This window comes from Lissotriton helveticus, chromosome 7 (assembly GCF_964261635.1).
Source record: "Lissotriton helveticus chromosome 7, aLisHel1.1, whole genome shotgun sequence".
Lineage (NCBI taxonomy): Eukaryota > Metazoa > Chordata > Amphibia > Caudata > Salamandridae > Lissotriton > Lissotriton helveticus.
In genome coordinates this window covers 1,430,605,421-1,430,625,253 of record NC_136068.1, presented here as the reverse complement: position 1 = coordinate 1,430,625,253, position 19,833 = coordinate 1,430,605,421, and the positions used below count along the sequence as shown (strand labels likewise).

At 45.6% G+C, this 19,833-nt stretch overlaps 1 protein-coding gene across 1 annotated transcript in view; it reads right to left on the bottom strand.

Annotated features, from left to right (window-relative positions):
- LOC144767451 (germ cell-specific gene 1-like protein) overlaps positions 1-19,833 on the bottom strand; it is a 273,372-nt gene that overhangs the window by 40,722 nt on the left and 212,817 nt on the right. Inside the window, exons 2-4 of the mRNA XM_078650875.1 lie at positions 18,961-19,008; positions 7,074-7,226; positions 5,537-5,648 (exon numbers count right to left, since the gene is read on the bottom strand). Coding sequence (XP_078507001.1) covers positions 5,537-5,648; positions 7,074-7,226; positions 18,961-19,008 — 313 coding nt within the window. The remainder of the gene's footprint in view (positions 1-5,536; positions 5,649-7,073; positions 7,227-18,960; positions 19,009-19,833) is intronic.

The window sequence follows — 19,833 nt, the reverse complement described above, 5'->3', positions numbered from 1 at the left end:
GCACCTATTTCTATTACTCTGCCACTGTGCTAAATGTTCGGCACCTGTTTCCATTACTCTGCTACTATGTTTAGCACCTATTTCCATTACTCTGCCACTATGCCCAATGTTTGGCACATTTAGCGCTGACATTCTTGCCGTGGTTTTCCCCTAACTTTTTTTCCTTCAGACATCCTGTTTTGTTGACTTAATTTTTTTGGGCCATAGGACTCTGCTCACTTTACCACTGCTAAACAATACTAGAGTGATTAAAACATGGTAGAATTGGCTTATGCCCAATTGGAGATTAAATGTACTTGTAAGTCCCTAGTAAAGTGCCATTATCTGTATCCAGGCCCTCGACATTAAATGCTAGTAGTGGGTCTGCAGCACTAATACTGCCACCCACTTAAGTAGAGAGTCTCAGGCCTGCCATTGCAGCCTTTAAGGGAAGTTTTAAACTGCCATTTCGACCTGGCAAAATAAACCTTTTGTCAGATCCAAACCCTGCTTTTTAATAAATATAAGTCACGATTATGGTAGGTCCTGGACAGCCCAGAAGACAGGGTGTGATGTATTTTAAAAGCTGGACATGTACTTTTAGGTTTTAAATATCCTAGTAGTGAAAAACTCTTCTGCAAGGCCTACATCTCCCAAAGGATACCATTGGAGTTACCTTATTACATTTGATAAGCTGTAATTTCCAAATGGGAGAAGACACGCAGTTCATGGTTGGTGTCTTTTGAATTGTAATAAAAAATCCTAACTTATGGTGAAGTCGGATTTTAAATAACAATTTTGAAAATTCCATGTACATAAAGTTGGCATATTTCTGCCTTTGTCATTTGGTACCAATAGCCTGTGAAGAAGGTCTTTAGAGGGACACACCATGCATGGGCTTTTGTAACAATTTTTATTAATTAAAACAATAAATTTACTTACTTACTACAGCATTTCTCTGTGTCACTTGACTGGGTGTAGTTGACAATTTAGCTTTGTGGATTCCTCCTAGACAACCACACACAATAGGGAGCTTAGGTGTGCCTGAATGGGCCATCACTGGCAGGGTGGGAGGCAGGAGCTGGCCCAACCCCACTTAAACTTGAATGGACTGCGTTCTGCCTCCACACAAAGGACTGCATACCCCATGTATATAGTATGGAGCCATGGCCAAGAAGGTAGGGCACCTGCACTTTGAAGGAATGCCTCTAGAAGCTTCTTTCCTCTTTAAAGGCTCAAATGGGCATAAATATTGGAACTCAGATGTCCAATCTTTCGGATAACTGCTGAGAATGACTGTTGCCCCACTGTGCTGACCTGCTGCCTGCTGCCCTCCTGAAGGACTGGACCTGCATCTGTTGGACTCAGTATCCCAAAGTGACACCAAGGGCTAGTTAGCCGGCCACTTTACAACCAAAAACATTGAACCCAGAACTGGATGCTGCCATCTGTGAGTCTACCCTGCCAAGTGGTGCCACCCCAGTCCTGGACCCTTGGAAGTGGGCCTAAGGTGCTCTGCCAGTCTCTATGGATCCAGTGGACCTAGTGCATCTCCTCTGCTGTAAGGCACAACCCCGAGCAGAACCATAAAAGTACTGCTGCTGTACGGATCAGCACAGCCACAATGACCTGCATAACATCACAGCCCATTACCTCATTAGAATTGCCACCGTTTGATGCATCCTTGGCACAGGCCCTTGCTTCCATTGTCGATAGCAGCCTTGACAATGATGCCGGACTCTGCATCGCAGCTTCTGCGAACCAACACATCACTCCGACTGCGCAATGCAACCTCAGTGCCAGACATCACATCGCAAGCCCTCATTGATGGGATCCTTGATGATGACACAGGACCTGTCATGGCAGCCTTACGGCAGAACTGATGAATTGCTTCCATTATACAATGCATCTTGGCCACGGATCCTTGTAACACCACGCAAACTGGCATTTAACGTACTTTGTTCAGCAGGCCTAACTGACTTCCTGTATCCAGCTCTCTGTACATCGTGGTCGGCCTTAGCTTGTGACTTTGTCCTGGTCTGATGTGATGAGATATCAACAGTTGGCGATTGGTGCTTTTTGGTGCTATTTTCACTTAAATCTCGAAGCCTGTGTATTTACTGTTGTTCTGATTGGATGTTTGTTATTTTAATCTTATTTTATTTATTACAAATAACTCTATTTAGCTAACATGGTGCGGGATTCTTTATGTGTGTTGTTTTGCACTTTATTACTGCTTGAAGTGTTTTGCAAATACTTTTACATTGCCTCCAACTTAGGCCTGACTGCTCTGTGCCAAGCTACCAGAGAGTTGAGTGCGGGTTAATTTAGGATTTACCTGTGCCTCACCCTATGGTTGTTGCTTGACCAGGGCTTACATCCCAGTAACCCAACAACAGGGTGACAGAAAAACTCAGCGAGATTCTGTGGAATTCCTCCAATGAGTGGAAAATATACAGCTTGCGCTGCCTGCACTGCAATTTAGTACCGGGAGTGAGAGCAGCGCTGAAAATCAATGCAAACAGCACTATAAATTGCACAAGAGTGTGCTGCTATTACAGTTGATTTTCCTGCTGATAGAGTAGAAAATCTATTTGAGCAGCGCCAAATCTACTTGAACCACAGCCCTCTGATCATGACCTCTCACAAATGCTAGCAACTGCTGGTGTTAGAAAATCGTGCTAGAGGACGCCAAATCTAGCTCTCGCTCACCAGCTCACATATTCTGGAGCCTTGTAGGAGAAAACGTCTGCCACCAAGTTATTGGCAGAATTTTGCCAGAAATCTGTGTTAAAGAGTAACACGGACTGGCCAAAATTCTGTCAATTCTGCAGATGGAACGGAATATTTTACTCACCCCTACCAACAACCCAATTTCTTACAGGCACCTATTTCCATTAATCTGGGAACATGCTCTATATTTGGCACCTGTTTCCATTACTCTGTCATTATGCTCAATGTTTGGCACCTATTTCTATTGCTCTATCACTCTGCTCAATGTTTGCCACCTATTTCAGTTACTCTCCCACTATGCTCTATTGCAAGTCTTGGATTCTGTGGGGCATATATATTAGAGGGTAGCATCATGTTTCACCACGCAATGTGGTAAATGCATGAGACAAACCTCTAAGACAGATTTATAAAGCCACACAAAGCCACTTTTGGTGGCTGAGTGGCTTCCTAAATCTGGAGTTGCGCAATGCAGCACAAATCTCTGTGTTTCACTACTCTCCACTGGGTAGGCATTCCATGAGTGTTGCGTGCATGTTCCCACTGAACTCCCATGGATTTTGATGCATTCTCAGATTTAGGAGAACTTGAAAACCTGGGAATGTGCCAAAATCGTATGCCTTCCCCAGGGGAGGTGTATCAAGGAGAAATTCCTTTATTTCTTCTCACTACTTCCTCTTTCTATCTGTGCGGCATTCTATGGCACACAAAGTAAAAGGAATATGCCTCCCGAGATTTGATTTCTGCAGGAAGGTGTCCCTTCCTGCACAAAAAACTCCAGCTATAAACACAGGCACCCTTGCACCATGGTGCAAGGGTGCCTGTGATGAGGCTAGGCTGCCCAATGTGCACCAGCAACCAGGGAAAAGGCACGAATGTGCCGTATTCTCTTAAATGATGCATTGCGGACCTTTCCCTATGGCTCAGCACAGTGCAACAAGATGACTTGATGTGCTACGCCAAAGTTTCATAAATATGCCCCCTAGTATCTAGGAAGCTTATATTTGGCATTTTTTCAATCTGGAACTTACTTACTGTAGCATGTCCTCACACTGAACACAATTCAGTTAACTAGTTGATGCGAAATGTATATGATGGCATGTGTACTTTGTAACAAAGGTTAGGCTGTCCAGTTCACTCTCTCTTGCTCATAAAAACACATAATTAGGGACATCATACTCTGGTCCTCAGCTTTTCTTTTACATAACATTATTTTCCAGTGGCAGACGGCACTTTTAGCAGTAAGGGGGCAGACAGGGTACACACGTGCACACACATATCCATTCACAACACTCACTCACAAATAGTCATATAAATACATGAGGAATACACATTAAAAAAAATCACACTTACTTGCTTCAGCTCTGCCTTAGATGTCTCAAGAAGGTTGGGACTGTTACCTTCTCTTATTGGCTGAACTTAGGTCAGCCAATGAGAGAATGCAGCTATCCCTATCTTGTCACAGATTGGGACGGGATCATTGAGAGTTGCTGACCCCACTCCACTCTGTGATGAGGTGTAACTGATTGACACTCCGTCCTGACCTTTCAGGGATTAAAACTGAAGCACCAAGGTTTGAGGAAATCAGCAATGCTTCCTCTAATCATGAGGGGTAGGGCCTTGAGGTTCTTTGTCAGGCAAATTAGATCACTCCCACAGGTGATATGACATCTTAAGCCTGGCAAAGTTCACCTCAGGCAGACAGGAACCTGTGCATTTAGCGCATACCTAGTTCCTGACTGCCTGGCCTGGGCAAGAAGAGTGTCTATCAGGTTGAACTTTGCTCAGCCTGACAGACACTCTTCTTGATGTGTAAACAGTAAGGGGGTGTGGCCCATCCACCCGTTAGGACGGGGCCGCAGCTGAGGTTTTTCTGTGTTGTTGTCCAATTTGGTTTAGATGATGTGATGTAAGAATACAGCTTTCAAACTGCATTGGGTTTGAAATCACAAGCCAGGAATGTAAAATATTACCCCTAGTAATGAAAGGTTGTGTGGTATTTTTAGGAATCAACCAGCAGCTAATGGAGTGTTACATTGGAAAGCTTTTTTAATGATAACTGGAAACTTAAAATAGAAGGAAATACTGAATACAATAATGAAGTTATATATCTCTCCAGTAATAGCTTCAAAACATATACATAACATCTCCACAATAGGTTAAAATAATGACTTCTCTATATAACATACCACGCCTCATAGCAGAATACTATATTTGAAAGCTGCAAAACATGCTACAATTTTTTTCTTTGATTCTAAGCAATCCTAAGAGTGTGTCATGCGTTTTTGATAAATATAACTTGTTTTTATTCTTATTACTTCATTTCTTGAATCTTGATGCATAGTTATAGGGATGTTCTATGAGTTGCACTTGATCATGTGCAATGGTAGGTTGTTTTGCATTTAGATATTAACTGGAGAAATGTTTGGTGTACAGATGATCAAATGTGCAATGTTTAGTTGGTGTGTAGGTGGATGGGACAATGTTTAGTGTGTAGATGATCATACCACTGTGGGTACTTGAAATATAGATGATCAAGAGAGCAATTTTTAGTTGGCAGGTGTATTGATGATCACTGGGTAATGTTTGGTGTGTAAAGGATCATGTGGCAAGGTTCGCTTAGTGTGTAGATGACCAGAATGGGGGAAATGATTAGTTGCCTGGTATGTTGATGGTCTATGAGGCTATATTTGGTTTGAAAATGATTAAGCAGCAATGTTTAGATGCTTGTTGTGTAGGCAAGCATTGGCAAATGTTTGAGTGTGTGGAATGGAAATTACATGTTTGCAATACATCTTTTCTATTTAGATATTTATGATTTGCTCACCAGTAAGACCACCCGTAATCCCACGTCTGTGGCTTCCAGTCCTCTGGGCCGAGGTTCACCGTCATTTGAAATACCGTTGTGTACATCATGTGTGCCACCATTCCAAAGAGTCCTTTGCAAATAAATATGTATATGAACAAAGAAGAGTAAATACATTTTTCAACTAGATAATTGTAGTAGAATTGTCTTTTAGTGTAACTGTAGACTGCAGTGGAGCTGGATCTGGCCAGCCACACACAATTATCTTTCTTTCAAACAATCAATTTGATTTTTCAATACCAAAATATTGTTGTTCAGGGTAGAGGGTAAATGACTAGTATCCAGATGAGTGCTTAATTAACTAATAGACCAGGGATTCTAAAAGAGAGGAGGCCAAGTACTCCGGAGGTTTGTTTTGTCTGAAGTTTATTGTTCCTCACAAAATGTTCCTCCTCAGAGCATCGTATGTGACAATAGGGTGACCACCTCACTCCAGGTCATTACCGACAGTCTTCAGTCCTGAACTTTTCACCTACAAATCACTTATTTCATGTGTGTTAGTCTCTTTAGTGAAATGAAAGTAAAACAAAACTCAGAGTGCATTATCAGAAAAGTCCTAGGTTGCAAACAGTCTCTTTAATAACCAAGAGGGAGGTGGTAACCCTATGTGAAGTACAATTCTAGAAATATGACTAAACATAACTAGTAAGCCAAGTAAAGGTTAGTTCACTTCAATATTCCATGTGTGTGGTTAGGGCAGGACTTTAATTGTACTCACAACATGTTGGTGTTAACCATTATTTTTTCTTTTCATACAGTGCTCATTGATGGTTAACCCATTTTTGAAGTTAACAAATGATGGACTCAAGCAGCTACAATAATTTTCCAAGGATTTCACAATCTAGTCACACTAGAGAGCCAGAACTAAAACTTTGCCTTTTGATTATTAAATGGGCACACAGCTCCTATTTGCACTTAGTGGTACCCTCTTACAGTCCATCACACATGCCAGGATCCAATAACCAAAAAAGAAATAAAGGATGTGCTATCTCAAGAAACTGACACACAGAGATCGTTCACTTTTTGCTCATGGAAGGAGGATAGTATATACTAACATCTGACCCTTTCAATTTGCTAGCAAGAACGAGACACTGATGAGTCAGAGTGCGATATTGAATAGAGGTTGTGGAAAGTTTTTCATAAGTGCACGCCAATGCGTAATTTTTCTGTTCAAACTGCTAATATTTTCCCTCAAGTACTATTTGCAGCAAAGATCAATGCTCATGTTTCTCGCATATTATTTTAAAACAGTTTTTTGCGAATTTCAAGCCTGGGTATTCTTTTTGGTCAAAAAACATAAAACAGGAGCGACAGTCAAGATTTAACTTAACCAACAGACAGAGCATTTTGCAAACATTTTGGCAGCAATAGTAGTATTTGCGAGAAAGTGGGTAGGTTTGCAATAGAAACACTTACGCACTCACTGAGTATTGATTGACACTGTAAACCAGCTAAATAAAGGAGTAGTGATAAAACAAAAGGAAGTATGTAAATGTACCTGAGAGAACGGTGACTATTGCAGCAAACGCATTCAGCTTTAACCCATCGATAAACGTGGTGTAGTGGCAAACTTCAATGGACATGAGACTAACTCCAGCGAGAAGCAAGATGATATAAAGTAACTCAGCCACAATCGAAAGCCACAAGACACCTGAATAGACAAAAGGCACAGTAACAGCATGAATATTTCCACCAGAACAATGAGGTTACTATAACTAGCAGAAATGTGTATTCACATATGCCCTGATGATTGCTTGTTGAAACTAACCTGAACACATTCAGCCAGCACTCGATGGAATTATAGATTAGGCTTAGTAAAGGACCACCAACATGTAAGGAATCATGTTTATTCAATTACTTTATTTGTTTTAAAGAGAGGTACTGCCTAGTGAAATGTAAGTACTTGTGTGCCAGCTGAATCTGTTTCTTTTTTATTTATATTTTCTAAAATGATCCTCATGGCATTCATAAATTGTATTATATTTGGGTACTTATGAGAGAGACAATTGTTTGAATTATATGAGTGGTATTTTGAATACACTGCTAGATCACGAGAAGCACAGGACACCTGTGGGTACACCAGCAAGTCATAGTCAGAGATGTTTAGGTGAACTTCTAAAGGTGAGAACCAGATTCTGAAGTAAATAGAAATATGACCATCATAGTAATGGAAGGAGGGCAAGTAGACTGTATTCAGTGTGCTCCCAACTACTCCCCTTGCTAGCCCCTCCTTCATCACCAAGGTAGCAATCCCTGATAGACTATTCAAAGGACCTGCCAAAAGTTCCTTGAAAGAACAGGGGGGTCTACTCTGCTTCTGATATAGTGGAGCCTGTAAGAATATTATATTAGAGGTGTTTCTAGAATATACCCCCCTACACCACCTCTTTAAGGGTTATTTGTTGCTTTGTACAATCATCAAATAGTGAGTGAAAGGGTGAATGCAGCATTGAGACGGCGTTAACTTAGATGATCTTCTTTCTGAAATAAGAACTAGCAAGTAACACATTCTGGCCTCAAGGACACTAATGTAACAAGATTTTTCATAGAAAGAGAGTCCTTTGTGGTGAAGAGGTATTTTTAATATGAAACAGATTTTTTCTTGGGTTAAAGTAGCTAGAATGCCAAGACCATGTTTGAAGCAACAACAGCTTAGCTTAGCTTGGACAATGAGGAGGATGGATATGAAGCGAAAATATTTTCAAACTCCATGAAAAGAGCAGACTAAAGCACAAGTTACTACTTGTGTAACGATATATCTGTAAGAGACATTAGTTAGTGATAGATTCCTTACCTTAGAATATCCACAGGCGTCAGACTGGATCCGGATTTTTTTTGCGTAGCAGTACCCTTGCGCGTCGGTAGGCGTCGTCTGCGGCTCCGCGTCCGTCGTCGGCATCGTGGGCGCCGTGATGACGTCGTCGGAGTACTTAGACGCCGCCTCCGCGTGCTGACGTCAGTTCTTAGACATAGCTTTTCCACGCCAGAAGCGCTGAGCCATGTTAAAAACCAACACTGGTGCCATTGAAACTAGGGCCCTGAAAGGGGGTAACCCTAACCATAGATATCGGTTCGCAGAACGGGGAGGATGGGTGGGTCGGTAAGGAATCTATCACTAACTAATGTCTCTTACAGATATATCGTTACACAAGTAGTAACTTGTGCATCTGAAAGAGACACGTTAGTGATAGATTCCTTACCTTAGAATAGATACCCCAGCAATACCAACCCTGGTGGTGGGTCTGCGAACCAATAATCACACCAAAAAGTCCTGGAGGACAGAACGGCCAAAGAAGCCATCCCTCCGGACTTGGGTGTCCAGGCAATAGTGTCTCGCAAACGTGTGCAGCGATGCCCACGTAGCTGCCTGACAGATGTCTTGTAAGGGCACTCCCCGGCCCAGGGCAGTTGTAGTTGCAGTGGCTCGGGTGGAATGAGCCCGTAATGCAACTGGGGGCTCCTTCTTAGCCAAGGAGTAACATGCCTGGATACACAAGATGATCCACCGGGAGATGGTCCTCTTGTGCACCGCTTTCCCCTTCTTAGCGCCCACGTAACCAACAAAGAGTTGGTCATCCACCCGGAACTGGCGTGTGCGATGCAAATAGAATGAGAGCGCACGTTTTGGGTCCAGACGGTGGAGCCGCTCTTCCTCTTTAGAGGGATGCGGTGGCAGAAAGAAGGTTGGCAAGGTGATAGACTGCCCGATGTGGAAGGCTGTGACAACCTTGGGCAGGAAAGAAGGCTTAGTTCGCAACACAACCTTGTCCGGATGGACAGAAAGGAAAGGTGGAGTACAAGAAAGGGCCTGGAGCTCACTCACTCTCCTGGCAGAGGTGATGGCAACCAGGAAAGCAGTCTTCAGAGTAAGAAGGCGGAGAGGGCAGTTGTGAAGTGGCTCAAAGGGAGCGCACATCAGAAACGTAAGAACAAGGTTCAAGTCCCACTGAGGCATCACAAACGGAACAGGAGGAAAAGTGTGTGTGATGCCCTTTAGAAATCTATTTACAATAGGGGACTCGAACAATGAAGGTTGATCAGGCAGCCTCAGAAAGGCTGAAAGGGCAGAAAGGTAGCCCTTGATAGTGCCCAGAGCAGAGCCCTGCTGGGCAAGAGAAAGAAGAAAGAGGAGAACCTCAGAAAGAGGGGCAGAGAGAGGATCCACAGCCTTTGCTGTGCACCATGCCACAAATCTGTTCCACCTGCAGGCGTATACCGACTTTATGGAGGGACGCCTGGCTGCCAGAATGTCATTACAGACTTCAGGAGGCAAGTCAAATGGCCTCAACTGTCGCCGCTCAATCTCCAAGCATGGAGGTGGAGACTGGACAGGTTCGGGTGGAGGACCGTCCCCTGCTGCTGCGACAGAAGGTCCTCCTGAAGAGGCAGACAAACCGGGGGATTGACTGACATACTGAGTAGCTCTGGATACCAGTACCTTCGTGCCCAGTCTGGAGCCACAAGGATGACTTGTGCCCGGTCGCGCTTGATCTTCATCAGCACTCTGGGCAGAAGTGGTATAGGCGGAAAGGCGTATAACAGACCGCAACTCCACACGTGACGAAAAGCGTCGCCGAGCGAGTGCCGCCTTGGAAATTCCAATGCGCAGAACTGATGACATTGCGCGTTCTCTTCGGTGGCGAATAGATCTAACCAAAGCTCTCCCCATTGCTGAAAGAGGCCTTGCGCCACGTCCGAGTTCAGACGCCATTCGTGATCCATCATGCACCGACGGCTGAGTTCGTCCGCCCTGGCGTTCAGAGAACCTGCCAGGTGTTGAACCACCAGGGTCACGCCCTGCTGTTCCAGCCACTGCCAGAGGCGCAGAGCCTCCAGGCAAAGGGTCCACGACCCCACCCCGCCCTGTTTGTTGCAGTACCACATGGCGGTGGTGTTGTCCGTGAACACCTGCACTACACTCCCCCGGACAGAGGGGAGGAATACCTTCAGTGCTAGACGAATCGCCCGCAGCTCCAAAAGGTTGATATGGAGCCGGGACTCCGCCGGAGACCAGAGTCCTCTGACCTCCGCCTCGCCCATGTCGCCTCCCCAGCCCTAGAGGGACGCGTCCGTCACAACTACGTGCTCCGGCTGGGGAAGGGAGAGGGATCTGCCACTGCCCCAATCGCGGTCTGTGAGCCACCACTGCAGCTGTCTCGCAGTGCCCTCCGAGATCAGGACGTGGTCAGACAGGTCGCTCTGATGCTGGGCCCACTGAAACTTCAGGTCGCACTGCAGAGCCCGCATCCGCCACCTGGCGTGATGCACCAGTAGGATGCAGGAGGCCATCAGCACCAGAAGCTGCAGCATCAACCTGACGAGACCCGGGATAAAGGCTGAAAGATCGGAATCAGAGCCTGAATATCCCGAACCCGCTGTTCGGGAGGATAAACCCGAAACCGCGCCGAGTCGAGCACCGCTCCGATGAAGAGGAGCTCCTGAGAGGGGCACAGGTGTGACTTTGGCACATTGATGGAGAACCCCAGCTGGTGCAAGAGATCTGCCGTAGTCTGGAGGTGGCTGACGACTGTCTGGGGCGAGCCCGCCTTCAACAGCCGGTTGTCGAGGTAGGGGAAGACTGAAACCCCTAACCTGCGCAGATGAGCTGCGACCACCGCCATCACCTTTGTGAACACCCGTGGGGCGCTGGTAAGGCCGAAGGGGAGCACGGTATACTGAAATTGCTCGTGGCCAACCGTGAACCGCAGGTAGCGCCGGTGGGCCGGCAGGACGGGGATGTGGAAATAGGCGTCCTGCAAGTCCAACGCTACCATCCAGTCTCCTGGGTCCAGGGCAGCTAAGACCTGAGCCAGAGTCAGCATTTTGAACTTCTCCTTCCGGAGGAAGCCGTTGACGTTCCCTAGGTCCAAGATAGGGCGTAGGCCCCCTTTGCCCTTCTTGGGGACCACAAAGTAGTGGGAGTAGCAACCACACCCTACTTCTGGCCCAGGAACGCGCTTGACTGCCCCCTTGGCCAAGAGGGCCGTAACTTCCTCCTGCAGAAGTCGCAAATGATCCCCCGATACACGGTGGTTCTGCGGTGGCATGGCTGGAGGAGTCGCCTCGAAGGGGAGGGAGTAGCCCCTTCGGACGATCTGCAGCACCCACTTGTCCAAAGTGACAGTACGCCAGTGGAGGTGGTGATGGCGAACCCTGCCCCCCACTGGCGTCACATGGGCCTGAAAACACGGACAAGGAGGATTTTGAGGCAGATGCTGCGGGGGAAGGTGTGGACTGACCTCGCAGTTGACCCCGACCGCCGCCACAGCGGTTTCCACGGCCGCCACCGCATTGGGTATTACCTTGCGGAGCGTGGCTGGCAGCACGTGTGGGAACACCCCTTCCGTGGCCACGAAAGGAGTGAAAAGCAGCCGATTGCTGGCGCGGGGCCGAGAGGCCCAAGGACTTGGCCGTAGCCCTGGAGTTCTTAAAGCGCTCAAGCGCATGGTCTGCCTTGTCGCCAAAAAGGCGACGGCCATCAAACGGCATGTCCATCAGTGTGTTCTGGACATCGGCCGGAAAGTTGGCGGACCTCAACCAGGCGTGACGTCTGACCGCCACTGTTGTTGCCATCGCTCTACCTAGTGAGTCGGTGGCATCCAGCCCACACCGGATAGAATATTTGGCTGCATCCCGACCCTCCACAAGGGCTTGGCCGAGTGTGGCCCGTACCTCCAACGGACACTCTGGCAGCACTTCCGCAACCGTGTGGTGTGGCTCACTGGTTAGAGGCGGCAGACCTGTAAGTGGTGTGGCTCACTGGTTAGAGGCGGCAGACCTGTAAGCAGAGAACGGCCCAGGAACCAGGGTTCAATTCCCGACGCGGCAGGGTAGTGGACCAGGGTCAAAACAGACTCGATAATTCTCGCCTCGGTGCCTACCCAGGGAACACACTCGGCAACTCTGGGCATTAAGCTTGCCTCATCTCTACAACAGCCCCCCACAGACGCCGGGGATGCCTGGTTTCACCTTGGAGATACCCAGAAAGGGACCATCTCACAGGGAAAACCAGGACGGGTTCCCCAGCGGTCTTCAGCGCCAGGATACTCCATGGAGTCGCAGTGCGCTTTACAAGTACACCCACATTTACATTTACATTTACATCCCACAGAGAGTGGGTGTAGCGGCCCAAGAGGCAGGCGGTGTTGGAAGACCGCAGTCCCAGACTAAGGGAGGAGAAGATCTTTTTACCGAACTGCTCGTACCTCTTGAAATCCCTGTCCGGCGGAGCCGACGTGAATGCGGTCTGGCAATTGGAGGCCTAGATGACCAGACTCTCGGGGGTGGTTGGACAGGAAACAGGGGTCGCCCGGAGCTGGGCGGTGGCGTCTGGCCACGTTCCTATCTACGGGCGAACCCGTAGCGGCTTGAACCAAGTGCCCAAAAGAACGTCGGTTAACTCCTCGTTAAACGGCAGCAGAGGCTCGGCAGAGCATGAATGCGGCTTAAGGACCTCAGTGAGGAGGTTAGTCCTCACGGCCGCGACGGGGAGCTCAAGGCCCAAGGACTTTGACACCCTCATCAACACCACACTATAGGTTGCCCCCTCCTCCGTAGCCACGGTAGGAGGTGAGACAAAGCCAGTGTCTGGCGAAGTGTCAATACCACTGGCTTCCCCAAGGTCACCTGCCCAGTCCTCATGAGACTGGCATTCACGTGCCAGAGGGTCCTCAGACCCCCTCCCAATCCTCCTCATCACCCATCTCCTGGTACTCAGGGTAAGAATAGGATCGGTCCGGTTCATGGAAAGTAAACTCTCCGAACGGCGTCTGAAGTGGCGCCGAGCGGAACCGGGTTGAGGGAGGTCTCGGGGACGGTGCCGCCCGTGGACGGCGCCGGGGGTGACACCTGTGGAGCCGGCGCCGGGGAGGTCGTTAAGTCCACCGGCGACGACCCGGATCCGGAGCCGGATCCAGCGGGGCCCTGCGGTGCCGGGCCCGAAGGCGCCAGCGGCGTCGGAGCCGAAGCACCCGACGGCGTTGGGGCCAAAGTCTCCGACCCGCTAGGGCCCCCAGACGGGTCGGCTGGGCCCGAAGGCGCCTCAGAGCCCGTTGGAGGAGAGAGAGACCTCATGGCCATGAGGAACTGCTCGATCTCCTCCGGCGTCGCGTGAGGCCCAGGGACCGGAGGGTATGGGGCCGGATGCGGCGCCGGCGACTCCGACGGAGCCGCGTGGGCGGTGTCACCTGAACCCCCGGCCACGTCGCGCGAGCGTCGGGGGGAGTCAGAAGAGCGATGACGTCTCTTTGACTTCTTGCGCTTACCTGACGACTTCGACCCGGAGGAGTGACGTCGACTCCCAGAGCTATGATGGCTCCACTCCCGCGACCGGTCCCTCGACCTCCCGCCGGACTGGGACCTCTCTTTGCGCGGGGCCGACTGCCGGAGTTCGAGTCGCTTACGGGACCGCTCCCGTCTAGCCTTCGTAGTCAGGGCCCGGCAGTCGGAACAGGCCTTGTCGTCGTGGTCGACGCCGAGACAGTAGAGACACCGATGGTGAGGGTCGGTGACCGACATCAGTCAGTCGCAATCCTCACAGGGCTTGAAACCTGGCATCCCTACCGGCACCGCTCGGAGTCGAAGACTTCGAAAAGGAAGATCCAAAGATCAAAAAAGTTATAGCCAAAAAGTGACTAAGGTACCACTTTTTCCGGATCTGCGCTGCTGGAGCAGAAAAAAGAAGAACTGACGTCAGCACGCGGAGGCGGCGTCTAAGTAGTCCGATGACGTCATCACGGCGCCCACGACGCCGACGACGGACGCAGAGCCGCAGAAGACGCCTACCGACGCGCACAGGTACTGCTTCGCAAAAAAATTCCGGATCCAGTCTGACGCCTGGGGATATTCTAAGGTAAGGAATCTATCACTAACGTGTCTCTTTCAGATATGACGATTTAAATGTTACCTCCTGAGACAATGTATTGATTGCATATATCAATTGTGTAAATCTGTTTTATTAGACCTGGACATTCTATAAATTAAAGTGGTTAGACTTTATTATTTTGAACACTCCTGACCAAGCTACTGTAACCTCTTCTTAATTTGATATATCTGCAGAGGGCCCACTCTAAATTCCCAAACACACCACAACAACCCTAGCCCTCCACCTTCCTCATGGCCCATGTCTCCCTACTCACCAGCAGCCTGATCTTCACAGTATTCAAACCCTCCCTCATTGTCTGTACAGCACTCTCCCACAATTCTTCTCCCCTGCCCTATAATGCTCTGGTTCACTTAGTCCCCACACTCCCTTTTCAGTGTTTAATTGCTTGGGAGCAAGATTTGAGCTACATCACGTATTATTCATAAACACGTGCATATTAAACTAAAGAGTAATCCAACCGTTATAAACAAAAACAGTGATAAAGAAATGCTGTCTTCAACCATCCATGCTTGATGCTGAGTCTTGCATTAAAAACATGTGTACTTCTTCAAATGAGAATTCTTCAAGCAAAGAAAGACATGGCATAATTCAGGTTTACTGAGTAGACTAAGAGAAGATGTGAGACGTAATTCTACAGTATATCAAAGCACAGTCTAGACAGATTTAAACAATGATCAAAACGTTCTTTTCAAATGCAGGGATAGAGGAAGAACATTGTTAATTATAGCTGGAATTAAATACCTTAGCCAACAATATTTAATTGATCAATACAGGGTATTGTAACTCTATGGAGGAATTGTTTTAGAAATTACTTCTCTGGGATACTTCAGGATCGCTGTCTATTGATGAATTTTTATCTACACCAATTCACTGTACCCATGTTGTCTAAATTTTGTCTAAGGTTCATAAATCAGTAATTGACTCCCCAGAAGAACAACAGCTTCTAGCAAAGGTTATGTCTCAGAAATGAGCCAGCTCTCAAGAATTAATGCATCTTCTCACACATCAACAATATGCAATCCTATATGCAAGATCCAAAAGCCATATTGAAGAAGATTCATATTCTATATCATGAGTCTACAAAAAGCTTATATAAAATAACTAAATATAACAGTATTACTTGTTTGAGCAACTACTCATTAGATGAACATTAAATTCTGACATACATATTTCAAATGGTAACCATTGTTCTGAATTAAATTATAATATATGAAGATAAAATATGCACGCAAGGGTAGTGGTGCAACACCATTTTAATGTTCCCACCTCTCTCCAGGTTACCACAGGCACTGTCTTCAGGTCTGGACTTTGTGTGATACCTAATTCATGCTGGCTGTTATAGCCCTCTTTCGCTTCCATTGCACTTATTAGACAAAAACTTTAACAACCAATGATCTAGAGGCGAATAATGCAGGACAGGGAAATGTGTCCATAATAACCTGGTGTGAGATGGTAACCTTAGCTAACTTTGTCCCAAAATATTGTAACCTATAGATTGGTTGAGAAGAGGAGACAATGATGTGGTTGCCCTTGTAATACAAATGTCATTCTTAAGTCACTTACGTGTTGAGATATATTGGCAAACTTTGTATAGTATTATTAGGGAAGACGTTTCCTAGTTAGAATGAAATATGCAGCTATTTAAAATGTTAATTACCTTAATCTGCAATATGTAACTATTATTTCTAAAGACTCTTTAATGTAATTTAACTTAGAAATCAGATTAAAAGAAGACTGGTTAAATAGGACAATTGATTACAAACTACGCTCTTACACAAATTAACATGGTACGTCCACCATGGGAAATTATCGTGTGCAAGGAAACTTATAAAGAGGGAAATTTCTTCTGAATAGAGGAAAGAAATATGTCAAAGCTTATTAGACTGTTAAAATGCCTTTGTGATAAAGTAAATGTACTCCCTCTTCAAGACTAACGACTGCATCTCATGTGATGCTTGTAGATTTCCTAGTAACATTAGAATTAGACATCGAATTCAAGAATTGATGCAATGGGATACTAAATATAGAGAGCACGCTACTCAATATGAGTAAATGTTATGAGGATACTGAGGGTCTCCTACGTCAAGTTACAACTAGGGGTATGTGAAAGGTGGCATAATAGTGTAATTTGGGAATTTTGTGTAATGTGAAATGCTGTACATTAGGCAAGATTATGCCAGCATATCAAAAAAGCGTCTGAGGCCTAGTAACAACCAGATGGATTGTAGAGGCACAATAGCATACGTTATTAGACAATCAGGGACACAAAGAGAGCTGGTCACCTAAATATAAGATGTATGTATGTACATGGTATTTCTTTAGCATGAACCTAGCTAATAGGCAGGGGAGCGCAGTACAGGATCAAAGAAAAAGCAAGCATAACATACAAGAGTGATAGGGGAGGTAACTGGGTTTAAGATAATTCATTACATAATCTGCAATTCTGATTTGTACTGTCTTTACTCAATTGTGTTTATGATTCTCTCTACACAGGAAGGTATATTAGAAGATTAAACACATTGCAAAGCACAACTGATTTATAAGTAATAAAGCTTTGTTGTGTCCAATATTAAAGCATTTCTAAACCTTAATAAACGTTATTTCTACCTTTTTTTTAACTACTCAAGCACTATAGATGCAGAGATAAACAAGAAAAAAAGATTAACAATCAAAGCCAGTTTCATAATGGGTGACTCCATTCTTGTACTTAGAACCATATGCAAACTCCTCAAGTCTCAAAGAATAACATTCTACTAATTGTGATAAGATGAGAAGTCACCCGCTGAAACTCAGGGTGTTGTTGCACAAGCTCTGCTATGGCAGTTCAGAGATGCTATTCATTTACTTTACCTCTTCTTAATTTGCAGTCCCTGTCAACACTAGCTTTTGGGCCATGCTCAGTGAAATGGAAGATAGACACTCAGCAGGGAAGTGACCAATAACCGCTATTGATCCTAATGTTCCTCAGTCCTTCCATGAACTGCCCTTTCTGGCTGTCCTTCAAGTACAGTCGTTGTGCTTAGGTAAATGCAGTGGCGGCTCGCATAGGGCGTGCTGCGGGGTGGTGGGGCGGGGGAGGGTAAGGGTAGGGGGTAGTAAACTCGGACATAAGACGGAACGGGTAAACGGAACGTTCCTCCGTTCCATAGTATGTCCGAGTTTACTACCACCCCAAACCTGCCCCTGCCCCTCCCCTGCCCCACCTCTCTGCCTGCAGCATGCCCTATGCGAGCCACAACTGGGTAAATGTGCCAACGATGATATAAGAGTAATCATTGTGGTGGTTAACACCGTAAGCCTGACTAGGGAGGTGTTGGAGCCCTGTCACAGCTCACATCAACACGCTCACGCTATCTTGCATGTCAAGTGGATTTGCTAAATGACACATGATGACATATTGCTACAGATATACATATATTTTTCCCTTCAGTACTTGTTTCAATAAACCAGATCCCCAAATTCAAAGTACTAGCAGGGGCATCTTAAGGTAGCATGGCTGTGTTGTGAAAACTCTCCAGGATGCTTACAAGAATATCTCTCAATTACCAGAAGACACTGCCTAGAGGGGCCCTATCAGCTATTTCTTGCTGTAAATGACCTCTGTGAATTGTCAAAATTACCTTTGACATTAACATTGTTCTCCTGTGAATCAACATGATTCCAAGAGACTAGAATAAATTCAGGGAAGCAAACTGTCAGCCACATGCAATCATCATGCAGGGCCAGAGAAAGGTACAGAAAGTGGAATTGACACTCCAGCACACACATTCATAAAACTGGATCAATTGCAATATCAAAATTTGGTTAATAGGAAAACATGAATGCGTTTTTTTAAGAAAGTGGAAAATATTTCCCCGCTCAACGACCGAGCATCAAAAAAATATTTTATAAGAAAGGACTGTAAAATTATGATGGGAAGAACGCCAACAGTGGCCCTGCATATTAAGCTTACCATATTCCTGTTAGTCATACTGCTAGAGGAAAAAAGCACCATATTCCATTATTCCATATATATTTCTGTTAGTGCAAATCCCCATGGTACAAAATTATACGGGAAATCACCAGTATTGCTGCATCCGTTATTTTGAGGTATCGCTATTAGGATTATCATTGCACATTTTCAAAATCGAAATTTATCAACAGGTCAAAATCAATCCTGGTTGTCAAAGTTATACATCCACAATCTCATCTTTCAATTGGAAACATACGAATGTCCAGCATAAGTGTTCAAAAGAAGAAGAGTTCATATTATATTATTCAATTTGAATAGTTTCTTTGTGTATTTACAAGTTAAAGACTAGTAGAATCATTCCATTCCTCAACAGATCCAAAGTAGAAGAGGCAATATCTTACAAATGAAGGTCCTAATGTGTTATGTCACCACAGACATAACATTTTTGAAGGGTAACAAGACCACCATCATAGCGAATCAACCTATTACTACATATGCTACTTCTGTACGAGAAATGCTGATAACTGTATAAAATCAAAATATATTTACCTCGATCCTCTAGTGGAGTTAGAGTAATAAAGCTTCGGCATTTTTCACCTATAAGAAAAATTATCCAGTGTTAATAAATAATAAAGAACAGATAAAACCCCTTGTGAGGTAACGGCATAAACACCTGAGAAAATATATACACAGGCATCAGGCAAACATCGCTACATCAACTTGACAAACATAACAACACAAATGCCTGTTATTCACATACAAATACAGGAGCAGTTCCTTGTTCCAGCTCCCCCTGCAACAGTTCCAATGCCTAGCATCCACTATCCTATGCTGCCTGTCTACCTGCCATGTGTTTGTGCCTCTTCTGCTCATTTCTTGCTCTGCTTTGCCTTTCCTGCTCATTTTATGCCCTCTGTTTTGCAGTATTCTGCTTGTTTTTCTGCCTTTGTTTTGCCTTTTCTGCTCGTTTTTCTGCCCTCTGTATGTCCTTTTTTTGCTTGTTTTTCTGCCCTTTGTTTTGCCCCCTTCTGCCCTGTTTTTCCTTTTCCTGCTTGTTTTTCTGTCCTCTGTTTTGCCTTTTTCACGTGTTTCTTCCCTCTTCCTGCCGTTTCCTCCAAGAACTGACATTTTGACTCAAACCTTGCATCCCAGTCCCTAGATACCCACAGGGATGACAGTACCACGCTCTACAAATGCTAATTGATTGATTGATTGATTGAATATTAAGCACAGCACTTAAAACTAAACCCCTGTTTCATGGCATGGTAAAAAGAGACACCAAGAGAAAATCTTCATTCGATGACATATACCTAGCTGTTACCATGTTAGGCATTTCAAGTATTGCTCCTGCTGGAAAACAGTTTTCAAACAATTTTAATAACATTTCCATTTTGTTCTTCCAGATATAAAAGCCTGTAAATA